Source organism: Erythrolamprus reginae, chromosome Z (genome assembly GCF_031021105.1).
Source record: "Erythrolamprus reginae isolate rEryReg1 chromosome Z, rEryReg1.hap1, whole genome shotgun sequence".
NCBI classification, from domain to species: domain Eukaryota; kingdom Metazoa; phylum Chordata; class Lepidosauria; order Squamata; family Dipsadidae; genus Erythrolamprus; species Erythrolamprus reginae.
This window is the reverse complement of record NC_091963.1, coordinates 121,898,316-121,916,488: the sequence shown is the minus strand read 5'-3', so window position 1 is coordinate 121,916,488 and position 18,173 is coordinate 121,898,316. Positions and strand designations below refer to the sequence as shown.

Genomic DNA, 18,173 nt, shown 5'->3' with positions numbered 1-18,173 from the left:
TACGTACTTGACAAAACAAAACAAATAAAATAAAATAAAATATTTTGGAAATGCAAAGTTGAGTTTTTTTAACCTTTGACTCCTCAACTCTAATATACTTTATTCTCCTCACCCCTCTCTTCCTCTTCCCCATTGATCTCTAATGCATTGTATTGCATTGCATTGCAATGCAATGCAATGCAATGCAATGCAATGCAATGCAATGCAGCAAGTCGTGTGTTGCAATGCACCGTACTGCTGCGCAATGCAATACATGGAATGCAATGCAACCATGCAAATGCTGAAATGAACTGAAATGCATTGCAATATGATGTATCGCTGTGCAACGTGATTCAATACAATGCAATGAAGTGCAATGCAATGCAGGGTACTACTATGAGTGCAAGGCATTTCACTGAATTCATTCGATATGGTATGAATTTCTATATGATGTAACACTATGCACTGCAATGTAATCAAATGCAACTCTAGGCAATGCTATGCACTATAAGAACAGGCATGAACTAAAACAAAATGAAATGAAAGATGATAATTCTCCCTTTGACAGCTCTTTTGTAGGCTGTTATGGCTAAGGCTGATAAGATTGACAAGTCCGAGCTTAATTCCAACAGGCCTATAGTGGACAAGCCTTTTGCCAATTTGCCACCCATCAGTCACCCCACCTGTGACTGTTTGAATATTGGGTTACAACTCAAGCTTGGCAGCCTAAGCGTCAGAAGGACCAGTAGCTAGTCTGATCCATTCCAGCGACAAGACAGTTTAAGTCCAAGCATATGGTTGGATAGTCAGCCCTCTCCCAGGTAAGTGTACAGTTTAGGTCAAAGGAACCAGTTGTAAATTATCAAGGCTGTATAGAGTCTTTCGTGTGGTCTACTGACTCATTCCTTAATAGCCAATGGGTCTCCTTCCATTGCCTGACACTGATGTCTCCCTGTCTGGAACCAGATCTTTCTCCCCAGGAGGAGTCATGTTACTACCCCAGACCATTCTGTTCTGATGGAGGCCCAGGTCAAAATCTATAGAACCATCTAACTGGCCGTCAAGGTTGACATTAGAGTCTTGGTCACAATTTATCTAGTGCTGGTCTCAGCAGCTGCTTTCCACTGGCCATCTCACCAGACAGAGTCCCTCTGGTTTTCGTTTCCTCTTACAAGGGTGGTTATTAGTCAAGGACCTATTTGAGTCCTGTCTATTTCTTGCAATTTTTCATCTCTGTTAGAGGCACCTAAATAATCCAGACAATGCATGCCTTTTTCCCACTGGGCAGGGGGTTGGACTATATGATCTCCAGAAGGTCTTCCAGTGCTGGATTGCCGTGCTATACCTTCTGATGCCACTTCTAGTGCTATTCTCAAATTTTAGTGCATTCCTAACCCTGGATCATGGTCACATTTGCTCAACACTCCCTCTTCCATAAGGGCACTACATGGCCACCTGGTTCTGATTCCAATGTTATCTTTTGTTGCTTGCTGCTAATTCTTTAACAGAATTGTTAAATCTAGATGTTTGAATTCTAAGTGCCAGAATACTTTGGATTATTATTATTATTATTATTATTATTATTATTATTATTATTATTGATGTTGTTGTTGTTATTATTGTTACTTTTTTGTCATTTTATGATCCTACCTGTTCTTGCTTGCAGGCAAATCATATTTCCTGCAAAAACTATAATGTCCCAATGTTGCTACTTTGTCATTCCCTTGTCTGTAATAAGTCTATGTGATCTTCTTGCAAGAACTAACTAGATGGGCTACTATTTCTTCAACTTCTTTGCAGAGGAAGAATTTGCTATCTCTTGATGCCTTTTTAATTCTAACTTCTAAATCTAGTCAAAAATCTTATTTGTGAGATGTATAAAATAGATAGCAGGCATTTCTATGTGGGCTAAGGAGAGATTTATTATTTATTTAATTTGAATTCTATACTGCCCAATCCCAAAGGACTCAGGGCGGAGATGAACAGTGAGCTACCATGCAAGTCTGAAACTCTGATTCTGTCTAAAGATCTTTATATTCAAATGGCATGCTAAATTATACTGAGAGAATATGACCATGGTTTGAAAATTGGAAGAAATACTTATAACCTGGTCTATGTTTGCATCACAATTCTGAAAGATAAAAGTGAACAATATCAAGAAACACTGCAAACAAAAAAGATGGACTGCAATAAAATATAAACAGCAAAATTTATAGGAACAATGAACCTATAGAAATGATAGCTAATTGTTGCCTTTTTAGCTTGACTATGGACAACAAAGACCAGAGATGCCACCAATTGGTATTTGTAAGTCATTAGTGACAGACGTAGATGAGATATTCAGATGCCTCTACTAAAAGGCATATAAAGAACTGTAAAGGCAATAGTTTTCTCTGTGACACATTGTAAATGTGAAAGGTGGAATTTGAAAAAGCAGAATAGAAAGAATGTTCACTAGTAACATCCTTTCCTGTATCAAGCACTCAGTCACTCATGCCCAATCTTGGTTGGATTACTGTGATGTGCTCTACATGGAGCTACCCTTGAGGAATATTTGTAAGCTACAGCTGGGAGAGAATGCAGCTGTGGACAGTTTTGTAGTCCCCTAAGATGGCACATGTACCACTGCTGTTACATGAGCTTTATTGGCTTCCAGTTTCTTCTCAGACCAATTCAAGATATTGGGTATCACCCAATGCCCTTTGTGACATGGGGCCAGGTTGTCCAGGCACTCTTTTACCCCTTGGAGTTTGTGGAGCCCACTCCTGCACAATCATTGCTTTTCTTTTTAAACTTTATTTGTTTAATTGCTGTAATTCTTATTTTCAGATTTTAATAGCTGTGTTTTAATACTACTGAGAAGTGTCCAGAATAATCTGATTTAATGAGAAAAAGCAGCATATAACTTTAATCTATCTATCAATCAATACCAATAAATATTGATAAAGATATAACTATTGTAATCAGGGTTGGGAAAACTTTAAAGACAAAAATAAATCTCTGTAGTTATGTAAGTATGTGCAATACAGAAAATCCTACAGACTTCTAAATGTTATTTTCTCTCATTAAAACATCCAGGCTCCAAAGAACATCACTAGGGAACTGTACAACAGTATAAAAGTAGTTTGACTTGGGGATTACATATCCAGAGACAATAAAAATAAACTTGTTGCAGCTAGTTGAATACACCCACAGCCCATTGAGCATTACAGTTTTTAAATATTATAAAATTCCATTTGTCAGTAATATTCAATTTGTACATCTACAAGCCATCTAAAAGCCTATTTATGGCTAACCAAGTGTAGATTTCAATTCTACAGCTTTTTTCTCTCCTCTATGAAGCAATTTAACAACCTTGACTGATAAGGAACATTTGGAAGCCTGGTTTTTAAACAAAAAGGATTTCAACTACTTTATAAGATTTTGTTGCCCTGGAAAGTTTCTATCGCTGCATGGATTTATTCCATTATCCTCATATATTTTAAAATGTATGTATGTATGTATGTATGTATGTATGTATGTATGTATGTATGTATGTATGTATATAAAAAGGGTTGTTTATTAATAGAATGAAAAACAGTCTACATGCCAAGAAAGAGGATCTCTGAATCAAGTGATATGCTGTTTCATTCCCTTGTATTACAAACTTGAACATGACAAACTCTTCCACTGTTACAAAATTCATCCTGATAGGTTTTTCAAGTTCCCTTGAAAATCAAATGCTCATCTTTTCGACTTTCTTTCTCATCTATGCAGTGGCTTTGGTAGGGAACTTTCTGATCATCCTTGCTATCAGTACCTGCAGGAAACTTCACACACCCATGTACTTTTTGTTAATCAATTTGTCTATTATAAATGTATGCTCAATTTCTATAATTGTTCCTAAATTACTGCAAATTCTTTTAACTCAGAGAAAGAGTATTGCATTTCCTGGCTGCATTGCACAGGTATTTCTCTTTACTTTGACTTTAGGAACAGAGCTTCTGCTTCTTGCATTTATGGCTTTTGATCGTTATGCTGCGATTTGCCAACCACTGCAATATACAGTAATCATGAGGAAGGAGGTTTGCTTTGGGACAATGGCTGGGCTATGGCTAATAGGCATGATAAATTCTTCAATTCAGACAGGACTTGTACTGCAGCTTTCCTTCTGTGACTCCAACATCATCAATCACTTCTTCTGTTATCTACCACCAATGTTCAAGATCTCTTGCTCAGACACAAGCCTGAATGAAATCATGGTTTTTGCAGCTTCCATTGTCATTGCCATAGGCAGCTGTACTCTGACCTTTTTATCTTATTGGTATATACTGAGAACTATCTTCCGAATCCGTTCCACAGAAGGAAAGAAGAAAGCTTTCTCCACATGCTCTTCCCATCTCTTGGTTGTTAGCTTCTACTACTCCACCATTATCTATACATTCCTCCGTCCTGCTTCAATGTACTCTTTAGAGGAAGACAAGGTGATTGCTATTATTTATTCGGTGGTTACTCCGGTCCTCAATCCCCTGATATATTCTCTAAGAAATACTGATGTTAAGCAAGCTCTCAGAAAATTAATTGACAGAAAAATCTTCTAGTAAGTTCTGTTTTAATGAATTCTTCATGCTAGTTGCAAAATATACAAAAAGGTAAAGATAATTTGGTAACATGCATACTCATCATATATATTCTGAGGAAGGTTTTTGTTTTGTTTTCTCTGTGCTTACATTTGCTTATTGATATTGTGTTTCCCTGAAAATAAGACCCAGTCTTATTTTCTTTTGTGCTCCAAAATAAACACTAGGGCTTATTTTTTAAAAACAAACAGCAGTATGGTGTATTATTGTGAAATACATAATTTTTTAAAATATCTACATAGAATTACAAAAATAGAGTAAATGATCTTCCAGTTTATATCCTTAAATACATCCAAGATGTGAAAGAAATAAAGGGGGATGTATAATTGCATTTCAGATAACAATAACAATATCAATAGCAATTGTTTCAAAGAGTAAAACAAGTTACCAATTCCTTGAAGAACCCCAATTGCATTAACATTCAGGCCATTATCATCTGTTTTTTTTTCCTTATTTGTATCAGCAATTTACAACAGATGTGAGCAAACATATTTTTGCAGAAGAGACGGAGTAACGACTCGGACACAAGAGCTGGATTTAAACTTGGGTCATTTTTATTATAATAAATTTGCATAATTTATTAATTAAATTAGCATGAATTAGCATAAATTTGCATAAATCAACATACTCAACTATGACCCGGAACCAAATGGACCTGCAGAGTCAAACAAACACTTCCGGGGCGGAAATGACGTAAAAGGTCAACATTCCTGGGCAACTATGGGCGTAATCGATGCTGGTCCAGGTGAGGGACCTCTCCCTCACCTGAGACCCTGCCATACACTCGCATGAGGGGGGTCCCGCCGGCTCACCCCTACCCTGGGACTTCAATAGCGGGACCCAAAGACAGGTTTCCCCCAAGTGCGCAGGTAGCACCCACCATGGTCTTGGAGAGAACCTGTCAATCATCCCCAAAGATGCCCAAGGGAGAACGCGCAGTTGCTGAAACCACCCAGATTTCCGCCCCTAACCTGCCTACCCAATGACCAGAGGTAAGCCAATTAACCTAATTAAATGCAAACCCCCCCTAACCACCCATCCATCTCCCCAGTGTGGAATGGGCGAAAAAACAGCCTGGCCTAATGGGCGAGACTGCAAAAAATTCCCATTCGGCCCCCGCAGGCGACCCCTAGGCACACTGCAAAATAGGGAAGGGCGGGTGGGTGTCTGCTCAGGCAACCAGGTCCGGGCGAAAAGGCTGTTTCCCGGCCTGCTGCCCCTTAAATAGGGCCAGCAGGCCCCGCCCGGACCCGACGTCATGCCCGGCCACGTGGGCAGGGCATTCCCGGCCGAAATCTCGTCTCGCGAGATTTCGGCCGAAAACAAGATGGCGGCCGCCATCTGAAGGGTCCGAGTCTGCCCGGCCCTTCAGCAACATCGCCGTGGGGCCGGTGAGTCAGCCGGCGTTATTGCAGAAGAGACGGAGTAACGACTCGGACACAAGAGCTGGATTTAAACTTGGGTCATTTTTATTATAATAAATTTGCATAATTTATTAATTAAATTAGCATGAATTAGCATAAATTTGCATAAATCAACATACTCAACTATGACCCGGAACCAAATGGACCTGCAGGGTCAAACAAACACTTCCGGGGCGGAAATGACGTAAAAGGTCAACATTCCTGGGCAACTATGGGCGTAATCGATGCTGGTCCAGGTGAGGGACCTCTCCCTCACCTGAGACCCTGCCATACACTCGCATGAGGGGGGTCCCGCCGGCTCACCCCTACCCTGGGACTTCAATAGCGGGACCCAAAGACAGGTTTCCCCCAAGTGCGCAGGTAGCACCCACCATGGTCTTGGAGAGAACCTGTCAATCATCCCCAAAGATGCCCAAGGGAGAACGCGCAGTTGCTGAAACCACCCAGATTTCCGCCCCTAACCTGCCACGGAGCGGGGGTCAGATCTCTATCTTGGCCCCCCGACTCCCCCCTCTATCTGCGCCAGCTCACGCAGAGACCTCTGCAGGTCCTGTAAGAAAATGGCGTTCCCCTGTTCTGACAGGTGAACGCCATCGGCCCGGTAAAGCCACGGCCGATCTACAGTGATGAGGGGATGGGCCACTACAATCCCCCCTAATTCTTTGACAGTTTTTCCCACGGCCTTATTCACCCTGCGTCTAACCCGGTGGATGGCCCTAAGGGAAATGGCGTCCCTCCAAACGATCCGTGGGAGGATCTCTGACCACACCACTTGCGTGGTGGGCCATAACGTGCGAAGCCGCCGCAGGTCTTCGCGTGCCTGGACAATCAAAGGTAGACCGCCAAGCAGGCATAGGTCATTGCCACCGAGGTGCAAGACCAGCCATCTGGGTGCGGCTATGGGCTGCCGACCACCCAGTCCCATCTGGGCGCGACCCTGGGTAGCCGCCCGCCCAGCAGCGCCGGGTACCGCCCTGAGATGCTGAGTACCCAGCAACATCGGTAGGAGGCCCTCCCACCGCATACCCCTCCGGCCCATCCAAACAACATTGACCCACCGTCCCAACGACAGCTGGGTCCCGATGGCACTCCTGGCTGCTGAGCGGCCGGCCCAGAAGACCATGCTGTGGCCACACAGCAGCGCCGTCGGTTTCTGCCTGGACTGGGAACCTGGAAGAGGACACACACAGAGAGGTTACCTAGCCTAAACCCTGCCCCGGATCCTCAGCGGGCCTAACATAACCCAAATATGCCGCTGACCGCCAGCGGCCGATCTCCTGAATCCGTTGGGCCGGGAAACCAGAAAGTGCCGCGCTAGTGGCGGCGCCGATACGGAACGAATGCGTTCCATAGCCGGCGGGATCCATGCCTACCTGAGACATAGCATTAGACACTATCGCCCAGAATTGATACCGGGTCAGGGGGGAACCATCCTGGTGTATAAAAAGGTACCCAAGCCCTGACCCCCGCAAGACACAAAAATGCTGCAAAGCAGCCACCGGGCAAACAGACTTATCGGTGGCTGCGCTAAGTTCAAGTCTAACCCCTCTGTGTAACTGATCTGTCTTGGAGTGTCTTACCAAAAGAGAGACACCCCCCTGTCTAAAGGTCAGATCAGCGAGCTGGAAGGCGCGGAGCGACAAGTCAGACTGTGAGGAGGCCATTGCCTCGCTGACCCTGAGGGCCCCAAAAAACATAACGCAAGTCGCTGCCCTGAACAGCCGCGCCTCGTAAGGAGAGGCACACAGACTGCCAAATGCCTGATTAATCAGAGACAGCTGCTGAACCGTCAGGGCCCGACGAGCGTCAGAGGGGAACCCCTGTCGCTCCCTCACCCAACCTTCCAGCATCCTCCGGATGCGAAAATCACCCGTAAAATCACCAAACCCCCCCGCCTTGGACAGAAAGGCGAGGCCGGCTAACCTAGCCCTGATAGTCCTCACTGAAAGGCCACGCCCCTTCAGCAGGACACAGAATTCAGCTAGGTGCTCAACCGGGGCAGGCCAGCAATGGGGGTAACCCTTACCCAGCCTGAAATCCCCAAACTCCTTACCTGCACGCTGATAAGCACGCAGGGTGCTAGGAGCTACCGATAAGGCGATCGCCCTGGAGGCCTCGTCTCTCCAGCTCTCGAGAGACCGCCCAGGCTCCACAGGTGGGCTGGAAACACCTCTGGCGACTCTCGGGCCCACGGGGCCAGGGTCCGAAACCTGGACAACTGACCACGGGACAAGGCGTCAGCCACCCCGTTATCTAAACCAGGGACGTGCCTAGCCAAAAACAAGGCGTTCAAAGACAAGGACCTGTGCACAAAATGGCGGACAAGCCGCATCACCCTGTCACTCTTAGAGGACAGGGCGTTCACAACATGGACAACCGCTAGATTGTCACACCAAAAATGCACAGTCTTATCCCTGAACTGCTCCCCCCAGAGCTCCAAGGCCACTATTAAGGGGAAAAGCTCCAAGAAAGTTAAGTCCTTAACCAACGAACAGGCACTCCATTCCGGAGGCCATGCCGACCAGCACCACTGGTCACCTAACACTACCCCAAAACCGCAAGTCCCCGCGGCGTCGGAACACAGCTGCAGCTCCGCTTCCAAAAGAAGCTCCTGCCGCCAAAACGACAACCCGTTGAAACGTTCCAAAAACTCCCGCCACACGCAGAGGTCAGCCCTGACACCTGCACATAAGCGGGTACGATGGTGGGGCAAACTTAGCCCCTTCATCGCATCATACAACCGGCGAGAAAAAGCCCTGCCAGGCACCACTACCCGACAGGCAAAATTAAGAATCCCAGCCAACTCCTGGAGCTGCCGAAGAGTAACCTTCCTGCAGCCCAGGACCGCCTCAAGCTTGGACCTGATTTTAATCAACTTATCCAGGGGCAATCTGGAAGATTGCTCCACTGAATCCAATTCAATACCAAGGAAGGTAATCCTGGTAGCAGGGCCTTCGGTCTTCTCGGAGGCTAAAGGCACCCCCAATTGAGCACAAAGGGCTTCGAAGTCCCGCATCAAAGCCAAGCATTGCTCCGATTGCGCAGGCCCTGCCATCAAGAAATCGTCAAGGTAATGAACGACGGACCCCAGGCCACTCCGCCTCCTGAGCACCCACTCGAGGAAGGTACTAAAGCTCTCAAAAAGGGAGCAGGAAATAGAGCAGCCCATCGGCAATGCCCTATCCACGTAAAACCCACCTTCGAAATGGAAGCCCAGCAGCTCGAAGTCGCCTGGGTGAATGGGGAGGAGCCGAAATGCCGACTTAATGTCGCATTTACCCATAAGGGCTCCCACCCCACACTCCCTAACCATGGCCACGGCCGCATCGAAGGATGCGTACCGGACAGAACAAAGTTCGTCAGGAATGAAATCATTCACTGACTCCCCTTTCGGAAAAGACAAATGGTGAATCAACCTAAATTCACCACTCGCCTTTTTGGGGACCACACCTAAGGGGGACACACGAAGATTCGGAAAGGGCGGCTCCGGGAAGGGCCCAAGGACCCTGCCCTCAGCCACCTCCTTTCGAATCTTGGCCCGTACAATGTCTTCATGTCCGACAACCGACCTGAGGTTGTCGGACATGAAGGCCCTCCTAATACCCACATAAGGGATCCTAAATCCCTCGGAGAAGCCCCTCAAGAGCAACTCGGCTCTCGGGCGAGGGTGGTAGTCGAACAACCAACCCTCGAGCACAGACACCCTAATTGGACTGGGCCCCTTTTCCCCCAGCTGGTGGGGGAGGTTTTCCTGGACCCCCGCCCTTCTTCTCCGCCCCTTTCTTGGGGCGGGGACAGACTGAAGCTGCATGGGACCCCCCACAATTCCCGCAGGCATGCTTGTATTTACAAAAGGGACGAAAACACGCCCCTTTTGCAGCAAACTCATGACAAGCGGGCGAGGCCCCCTTGCCAGCCACACCCGGAGTCGCCTTGGCCGGCGAAGCCGCGCCAGGCTCCTCCTCCATAAAGTGCCCACTATCCGTGCGCTCACACCCTTCCTTCCCGGACATATGCGTGGCCCGGAACCACAGGTCCGGGACCACCATATCCCACGGCAAGTTAGGCTCCACTGACATCCTCATGCGGAAACCCTTATCATAATGGCGCCAGATGGTGCCCTTATATTCAAAGTGGGCCCTGGCAATCAAGTCTATGTACTTAAACATGGCAGAGGCCATAGCCGGCTGCCGTTGGATCACCACCGACCCATAGGTAAGAAAGGCATACAGCCAAGAGCTGAAGCATTTCGTTACCTTGGTCTTCTTTGTTTTCTCCCCCGGGACAATCTCTTTCTCCTGCTTGGGAACCTCACGGTTCAAAAGCGAAAAAAGATCCACGTATTCACCCCGCCAAATAGCCTCCTTGACCGACGGGTGAAGGTGGCATCCTAGAGGGGTGGACGGCAGTCCGCACGGTATGGCCCCCGCTTTAATACAAGCGAAGGGGTCCCACACCGAGTTGGCCGCCACGCCAAAAACACCCGCCCCATGGGGGTAAGGGAAAACCGGGAGCGGGGGCATGACAGGAGGGGCCGGAGGAACCCACCCCCCTGCCCCTGGCACCGCTGGTGTCCCCGCAGGACCCGTCCCGGACAACAGAGCGGCGTGGCCGCCGGTGGCCCCGGAGGAGGAACCGGCGGAGCCCACACCTGCCCGCAGGTGCCCGCGGGGGACCCCAAAAAGCTGGACCCACTCCCGACCCCCGCCGGGGGGAAACCCGGGGCGGGGGGAGGAAGAAAAGACAGGGATGTGGTGTGTGGTGCAGCCTCACCTGCCCCGTACGGGGTTGAAGACATCCACGGGGGGCCCAATGGTGTGGGGCCCGGGAAAGCCGCCATCGGCCCTGCAGGGGCCTGCCGTCCGAACGGAGCCGGCTGCCCAGCCTGGGCCGCCGCTGGATCTCTCCCCAACGCCGCGGGCACTTGATCGCTGGACGCTCCGGGGACCGCACCGCTCCTCCACTGCTCGAGCTCGTCGAGCCTCTCCAACACCCTGGCCCAAGACAAAGCAGGAGAAAGATCAGGTTGAGGGGCCGGAGGCAACGAAACCACCCCCCCCTGGTCAGGGACCACCCCCGCAGTCCCCTCCCTACTGGCCCGAGCCCGGGCAGAAGGCCTAAGGGCCCTCCTGGGGCGCGCCGCTGGCGGAGCCATCGGAGCAGTGGCAGGCCTCTTCTTAGGAGCCATCACAGGTTTTCCTAAAATGCAATGAGCCACCAAAACACCTAGAACCGAACCCCTTGAAAGAGTGGCAGGCACAAATCCCCTACTACAGGGCCCTACCTAGGGCCTGGTTCCAGAGAAGAAAAAAGGGGGGGGGGAAGCCCCTGCTACCACGACCCCTTTAAGGTATTATAATATTTAAAATTAAATGAATAGTGATACAATTTATTATTATTTATCCTTTTATATTGCCCTATGGCAGGCCTTCCCTGCCCAGGCAGGCCTCAAAGGCCTGCGAACCCGGCTTCCCGCACAACAACCGCCCAAGACCGGGGGCCCAGACCGAACACCCCCCACCGCGCCCTCCTCCCAGCCGGGAGGAGGTTACCAGTCCCCCTCGGGCCCGAGGGGGATCCTGCAGACTGCTGTCACGTGGAGAGGAGTAAGGCCTCAACGTTGTCTTAGCCAGAAAAGTTTTACTGAGACTCCGAATAAACCTCGTTGCGCAACGAGCACGGCACTTTTCACCCCCTCGGCAGGCCACAAAATGGCGGCCGCAACACGAGGGAGACCCAAAATGGCGGCCGAGCAGCACCAAAGAAGTGTCTGCTCAGGCAACCAGGTCCGGGCGAAAAGGCTGTTTCCCGGCCTGCTGCCCCTTAAATAGGGCCAGCAGGCCCCGCCCGGACCCGACGTCATGCCCGGCCACGTGGGCAGGGCATTCCCGGCCGAAATCTCGTCTCGCGAGATTTCGGCCGAAAACAAGATGGCGGCCGCCATCTGAAGGGTCCGAGTCTGCCCGGCCCTTCAGCAACATCGCCGTGGGGCCGGTGAGTCAGCCGGCGTTATTCTCTGATTTCTCTGTAGAGTTACAATAACTAAAGATGTTTTGAAGTATTATGATTAATAAATCATTATTCTTGTTTATTAAACCATTTAATATAAAATTTCAGTTAGATTCCTTAAAATGCCTAATTAACAACTTTTAAGCAGGCCTGGTGGGAAATATATAAGGGTCATATATTCTTTGCAATGAAGATGATTGTATATGTTCTGTTGTGTTGCATGCATTAATTCATTGCATATCAAGGATGAAGGGCTGTGAATACACACACACATTTTCAAATGATTGAAATTTTTTGCATTGTTTTGCAATTATTTTTATTCTTTTAAAAATATTTGGTCAATTATAAACAGTACTCTATTTTTTTACTTCCATACCATACCATGAGCCGGGGTGGCGCAGCAGGTAAAGTGCTGTACTGCAGGCCACTGAAGCTGACTGTAGATCTGAAGGTCAGCGGTTCAAATCTCATCACGGCTTAAGGTTGACTCAGCCTTCCAACCTTCCGAGGTGGGTAAAATGAGGACCTGGATTGTGGGGGCAATAGCCTAGCCCTGTTAAAAAGTGCTATTGCTAGCATGTTTTAAGCCACCCTGAGTCTAAGGAGAAGGGCAGTATAAAAATCGAATAAATAAATAAATAATACCATACTATTTATCATTTTAGACTATTTCCTTTACATAATATACAATGGGTAATCCAATTGTATATAATCAAAGAAACATGTACAATAGAGTCTCGATTATCTGATATAAATGATAGTTGGATAGCCGAAAATGTTGCATAATCTGGAGGGTCTAAGAAAAGCCTTGAAATCACTATGAATTGCAAATGTATTGAGGTTTTATTGCAAGTTTCTATTTCATTAATACAATGGCCTTCTTCCTTTTCATTACAATGTTTGGGGGCATGTTTGGAGCTCTGCATGTCACTTTCCCCACCATGGCTGTCATATTTGGGGGCCCTCTGGGGGCGCAGAAATGCCTACAGCCTTGCCCAGTAATGGGCAGCCAAATTTTTACTGCCATACTGTGGATGTGGCTTATTTTGTGGCTTAATGGTCATGTGACTGGGTAGGAATGTCTTGCCAGCCATATGATCAGGTAGGAGTGGCTTGAACAATCATCATCGTTCAAGTGTCGCTCTCTGGGGTGACAATTTGCTTTGCGTTTCTCGTGCTCTCCTTCCTGGGTCGCTCCTCCGCCTCATGGCTGGGTAGGTAGGTGAATGGGTGCTTCCAGAAGCATAAATGCCACCAGCGCTGCCTCCACCCACGCCTTCTGCTTGCACCTCAGGTGGGAGGTGGCTGCATGAGACTGGAGGGGAGCTGGGCAGGAGAGAGGGAAACTTGTCCGAGGCCAGGAAGGAGGAAAGAGGAAAAAAGCAAGGAACGCAGATGCAGCAGCAGCAGCAGCAGCAGCAGGGAAAAAAGGGAGAGCCGAGCCCGGTAATCCAGGAAGTGACAACCGCCGATCATCTGGAGCTGTGCACACATCTTCTTTTCCACCGGTGGAACTCTATTCCACCCCATCCTGCCTGATGCCCACCCCTGGCCATGTCCCCAAGCAGCATCGGATAACCCGGAATGTTGGATGACCAAAGGATGGGTAATCGAGACTCTACTGTATTTCCATATAATCTAAAAATGTAAGAAACACATAAACTATCAAAAAAGGTTGAATAGTGATCAATTTACTTTACATGTCTCCAGTTTGGAACCCAGTCTTTTGTCCCAGAATTCATATCACATGACAAGTACGGAGAAAACCTCTCTTTAGCACTGCCCAAACAGGCTAAATGGCTTTAGCAGAACTGCAGAAAAAACAATTACTGCTAATCTGCCTTCCATTGAGGACCTGTATACTGCACAAGTTAAAAAGGTGAAAATATTTACTTACTCCTCCCATCCGGGTCATAAATTGTTTCAATTTCTACACTCAAAATGAGGCTATAGAGCACTGCATACCAAAACAACTAGACACAAGAACTGTTTTTTCCTGAATGCCATCACTTGCTAAACAAATAATTTGCTCACCACTGTCAAACTATTCACTAAGGCTTCATTACTATAATATAACACTATTTGTCTTCCCTTTGTTCCTATAACCCATCTCCTCCCACTTATGACTATATGAAGGTAACTTGTTGCTTGTATCCTTATGATTCATATTAATATTGATTGTTTCCTGATTGCTTATTTGTACCATATGACAATCATTAAGTGTTGTACCTCATAATTCTTGACAAATGTATCTTTGATTTTTTTGTACACTGGGAGCATATGTACCAAAGACAAATTCCTTGTGTGTTCTATCACACTTGGCCAATAAAGAATTGTATTCTATTCTAACCACTGTGAAATTCTCAGTCCACATTAAAGATGGCCAAGTATTCTCTACCAAATTCAGAAAACTCCACCTGTTTGTGGGCAGATGGACTTTGCTGTGGGCAGTATCTGAAAATATCACGTGAATATATCAAGGGATAGTGGCTAAATTCTTGAAAATACTTTCCAAATCCAGTCCAAGGGTGGTGAGGTGCATCAATCACAAATAGCCAAGCAAAAGGAAAGATAACCTCCTCCACAAAAGAACAAAACAAAAAACAAAACAAAACCCAAAACAAAAACAAAAACCCACCTCTAGTGAATTCATTTCATTGGTTCTGCTTGCCAATATCTCACCTTCTTAAGCATCAGTGGATTCTTCATTGGGACAGCCCCCTACTCCATAAAAAAATATTTCAGAATGCTTTCATAATTCCAAAAGCATTTTCACTAGAGTACCTTACTTTGGAGTGCTATGGAGGGGGGGGGGGAAACGGGGGGGGGGGGAAACAGTCCAACCCATCAAAAACAGCATCACAAAAAAAATATTAGGAACACAAGTTAAAATAGGAAAGAAAATGGTAAGGGAACACCTGTCTACTCTAGACAAATTCAAATCATCAGGATTACACCCCAAGGTTCTGGAGAAACTGGCAGACAAGAGCTCAGAACCACTGAACTCCAAGAGGACTGGAAAAGAGCTGATGTAGTTCCCATCTTCAAAAAGGAGAAAAAAGAAAGATCCAGGAAATTACAGAGCTATCAACCTGTTCTCTATACCAGGGAGGATTTTGGAAAAGATAACCAAGCAATGAATCAATGAATACCTAGAAGCAAACAAAGTAATGACCAAAAGCCAATATGGGTTTCTCAAAAACAGATCATGCCAGACTACTCACATTCTTTGACAAAATGACAAAATTAGTAGACCAGAGGAATGCTGTCGATGTGGTTTACTTGAACTTCAGTAAGACATTTGACAAAGTAGACCATAACCTATTACTAGATAAAGTAGAAAAAATATGGGATGGACAGCAACAGCACCAGATGGATTCAAGACTAGTTAACCAACTGCACTCAATGTTAGTGCTTGATGGAACTGTATCTACATGGAGGGATGTATGCAGCAGAGTACCCCAAGGTTCTGTTTTAGGCCCAGTACTCTTCAACAACTTCATCAATGATTTGGACAAGGGGAATAGATGGGGAACTTATCCATTTTGCAGATGATGCCAAACTGGCAGGAGTAGCCAATACTTCTGAAGATAGGTGCAAAATGCAGAAGGACTTGAACATTGGGTGTTATCAAAATGAAATTCAATGGTGAAAACTTAAGGTTCTACTTTTAGGCAAGAAAAACAAAATGAACAGATACAGTCTATGTAGTGCATTTCTTAACAGCAGTAATTGTAGTAACAGTAGTGGACAAGGCCCTGGGAGCTGAGAACCCTGCCACCTGTTTATTGGATCCATGTCTCTCCTGGCTGATTTCGGCTAGCAGGGAGGTGACATGGAGCTGGGCCCAGGAGATTGTCAATGCTTCTCTGAGGGAGGGGTCCTTTCTGGCTCTCTTAAAGGAGGTAATTTTATGCCCCCTCCTCAAGAGGCCTTCTCCGGACCCAGCTGTTTTAAACAACTATCATCCTGTCTCCAATCTTCCCCTTTTAGGAAAGTTTGTTGAGAATGTGATGTTGCTCCTACTCCAACGTCCTTGGATGAAGCTGATTATCTGGGCCCTCATCAGTCTGGATTCAGGCCCGCCTACAGCACTGAAACTGCTTTGGTCACACTGACAGATGATCTCTGGCAGGCCCAGGATAGGTGTCATTCATGTACCCTGGTGCTTCTTGACCTCTCAGTAGCTTTTAATACCATCGACTATGGTATCCTTCTGTACTGACTGAAGGGGCTGGGGGTGCGAAGCACTGTTTTATGGTGGTTTGCCTACTACCTCTCTGGTTGGTCACAGTCAATATTGGCAGGTGGCCAGAGGTTGATTCCTTGTGAGGTTCCTCAGGGGTCTGTCATCTCACCCCTGCTGTTTAATATCTACATGAAACCACTGGGTGAGATAATCCGACGGCATGGGGTGAGTTACCATCAGTAAGCTGATAATACTCAGCTATACATTTCTATCCCGTGTCAACTTAGTGAAGCAGCTGAAGTGATGTGCTGGTGTCTGGAGGCTGTGAGCATTTGAGTGGGCATTAAAAGAAGAATTTTAAAGAAGCAAAAGAAAAGAAAAAACTTGTTAATTTTTTTTAAAAAAATAGAATAATAGTGCTTGAAGGGATCTTGAAGGTCTTCTGGTCCAATTCCCTGTTCAGGCAGGAAACCATTCACCACTTCAAATTAATGGTTGTCCACTCTCCTCTTAAGAACTTCCAATGTTGGAGCATTTACAACTTCTGGAGACAAGTTGTTCCACAAATAAATTATTCTGTCAGGAAATTTCTCCTTACTTCTAAGTTGCTTCTCTCCTTGATTAGTTTCTACCCATTGCTTCTTGTCTTGCCCTCAGAAGCTTTGGAGAATAGCTTGACTTCCTCTTCTTTGTGGCAGCTCCGGGATATTGCAACATTGATATCATATCTCCCCTAGTCCTTCTTTTCATTAAACTAACTATACCAAGTTCTTGCAACCATTCTTTATATGTTTTAGCCTCCCGTCTCACTATATTCTTTCTAGAGTCTCAATATCTTTTTTTTAATACTGTGGCAACCAAAATTGGATGCAGTATTCCAGGTGTAACCTTACCAAGGCATTATTAACTGGTATTAACACTTCACATGATCTTGATTCTATTCCTCTGTTAATGCAGCCTAGGATTGCAGTGGCTTTTTTGGCAGCTGCTATACACTGCTGGTTCATATTTAACTAATTGTCCACTAGGACTCCAAGATCATTATTATCGAGTCAGGTACCAACTATACTATATTTATGCATTGTATTAAAAAGGAGCTAGACTACTTGTTGGGAAAGGGACAGTGCTTTGGTTACATAGTTGCAGCCAGCATATTAATATTTTGAATTCACTCTGTAGACATCCCTGAGAGTGGCTAGGATTCTGTTTTCAAATAAACACATACAAATATCGCCGGCTGACTTACCGGCCCCACGGCGCTGTTGCGGAAGGGCCGGGCAGATTCGGACCCTTCCAATGGCGGCCGCCATCTTGTTTTCGGCCGAAATCTCGCGAGGCGAGATTTCGGCCGAGAATGCCCTGCCCACGTGGCTGGGCATGACGTCGGGTCCGGGCGGGGCCTGCTGGCCCTATTTAAGGGACAGCAGGCCGGGAAGAAAGCCTTTTCGCCCGGACCTGGTACTAAGAGCAGACACTCTCTGGTGCTGCTCCGACGCCATTTTGGTTGCCCTCGTGTTGCGGCCGCCATTTTGTGGCCTACCGAGAGGGCGAAGAGTTTCTTCCTGGCTGGAAGCCGACGTTGGAGGCTCAATCCTCAACATCTGTGGAGCGGTTTTCAGCGATCCCCCTCGGGCTCGAGGGGGACTGGTAACCTCCTCCCGGCCGGGAGGAGGGCACGGTGGGGGCGTTGCCTCTGGGGTCCACGGTCCTGGGCGGTTTGGAGGCCGGATTGCAGGCCTGTAAGGCCTACCTTTGAGGGGAGGCTTTCCACTAGCGCCTGGGGAACGGGGCCTGGGGGGTAGCAGGGGCTTCTCCCGTCCAGTATTTGGCCCTAGGTAGGGCACAGCGGTGGGGGACCTTGCTTGCCACTGTCAGGAAGGTTTTGCCCCAGGTAGTTTGGGTTTGCCCTGCATATTGGGGAAAGTTGGGATGGCTCCAAAAAAGAGGCCTGCC

At 47.0% G+C, this 18,173-nt stretch overlaps 1 protein-coding gene across 1 annotated transcript; it reads left to right on the top strand.

The window, feature by feature from the left end:
- Positions 1 to 3,623: 3,623 nt before the first annotated feature.
- On the top strand, positions 3,624 to 4,559 carry LOC139153961 (olfactory receptor 13G1-like; the record flags this gene model as incomplete). Its single annotated transcript, XM_070728388.1, has 1 exon — positions 3,624 to 4,559. A coding segment is annotated over one exon (936 nt), but the record flags the coding sequence as incomplete, so codon positions are not given.
- Positions 4,560 to 18,173: the final 13,614 nt, after the last annotated feature.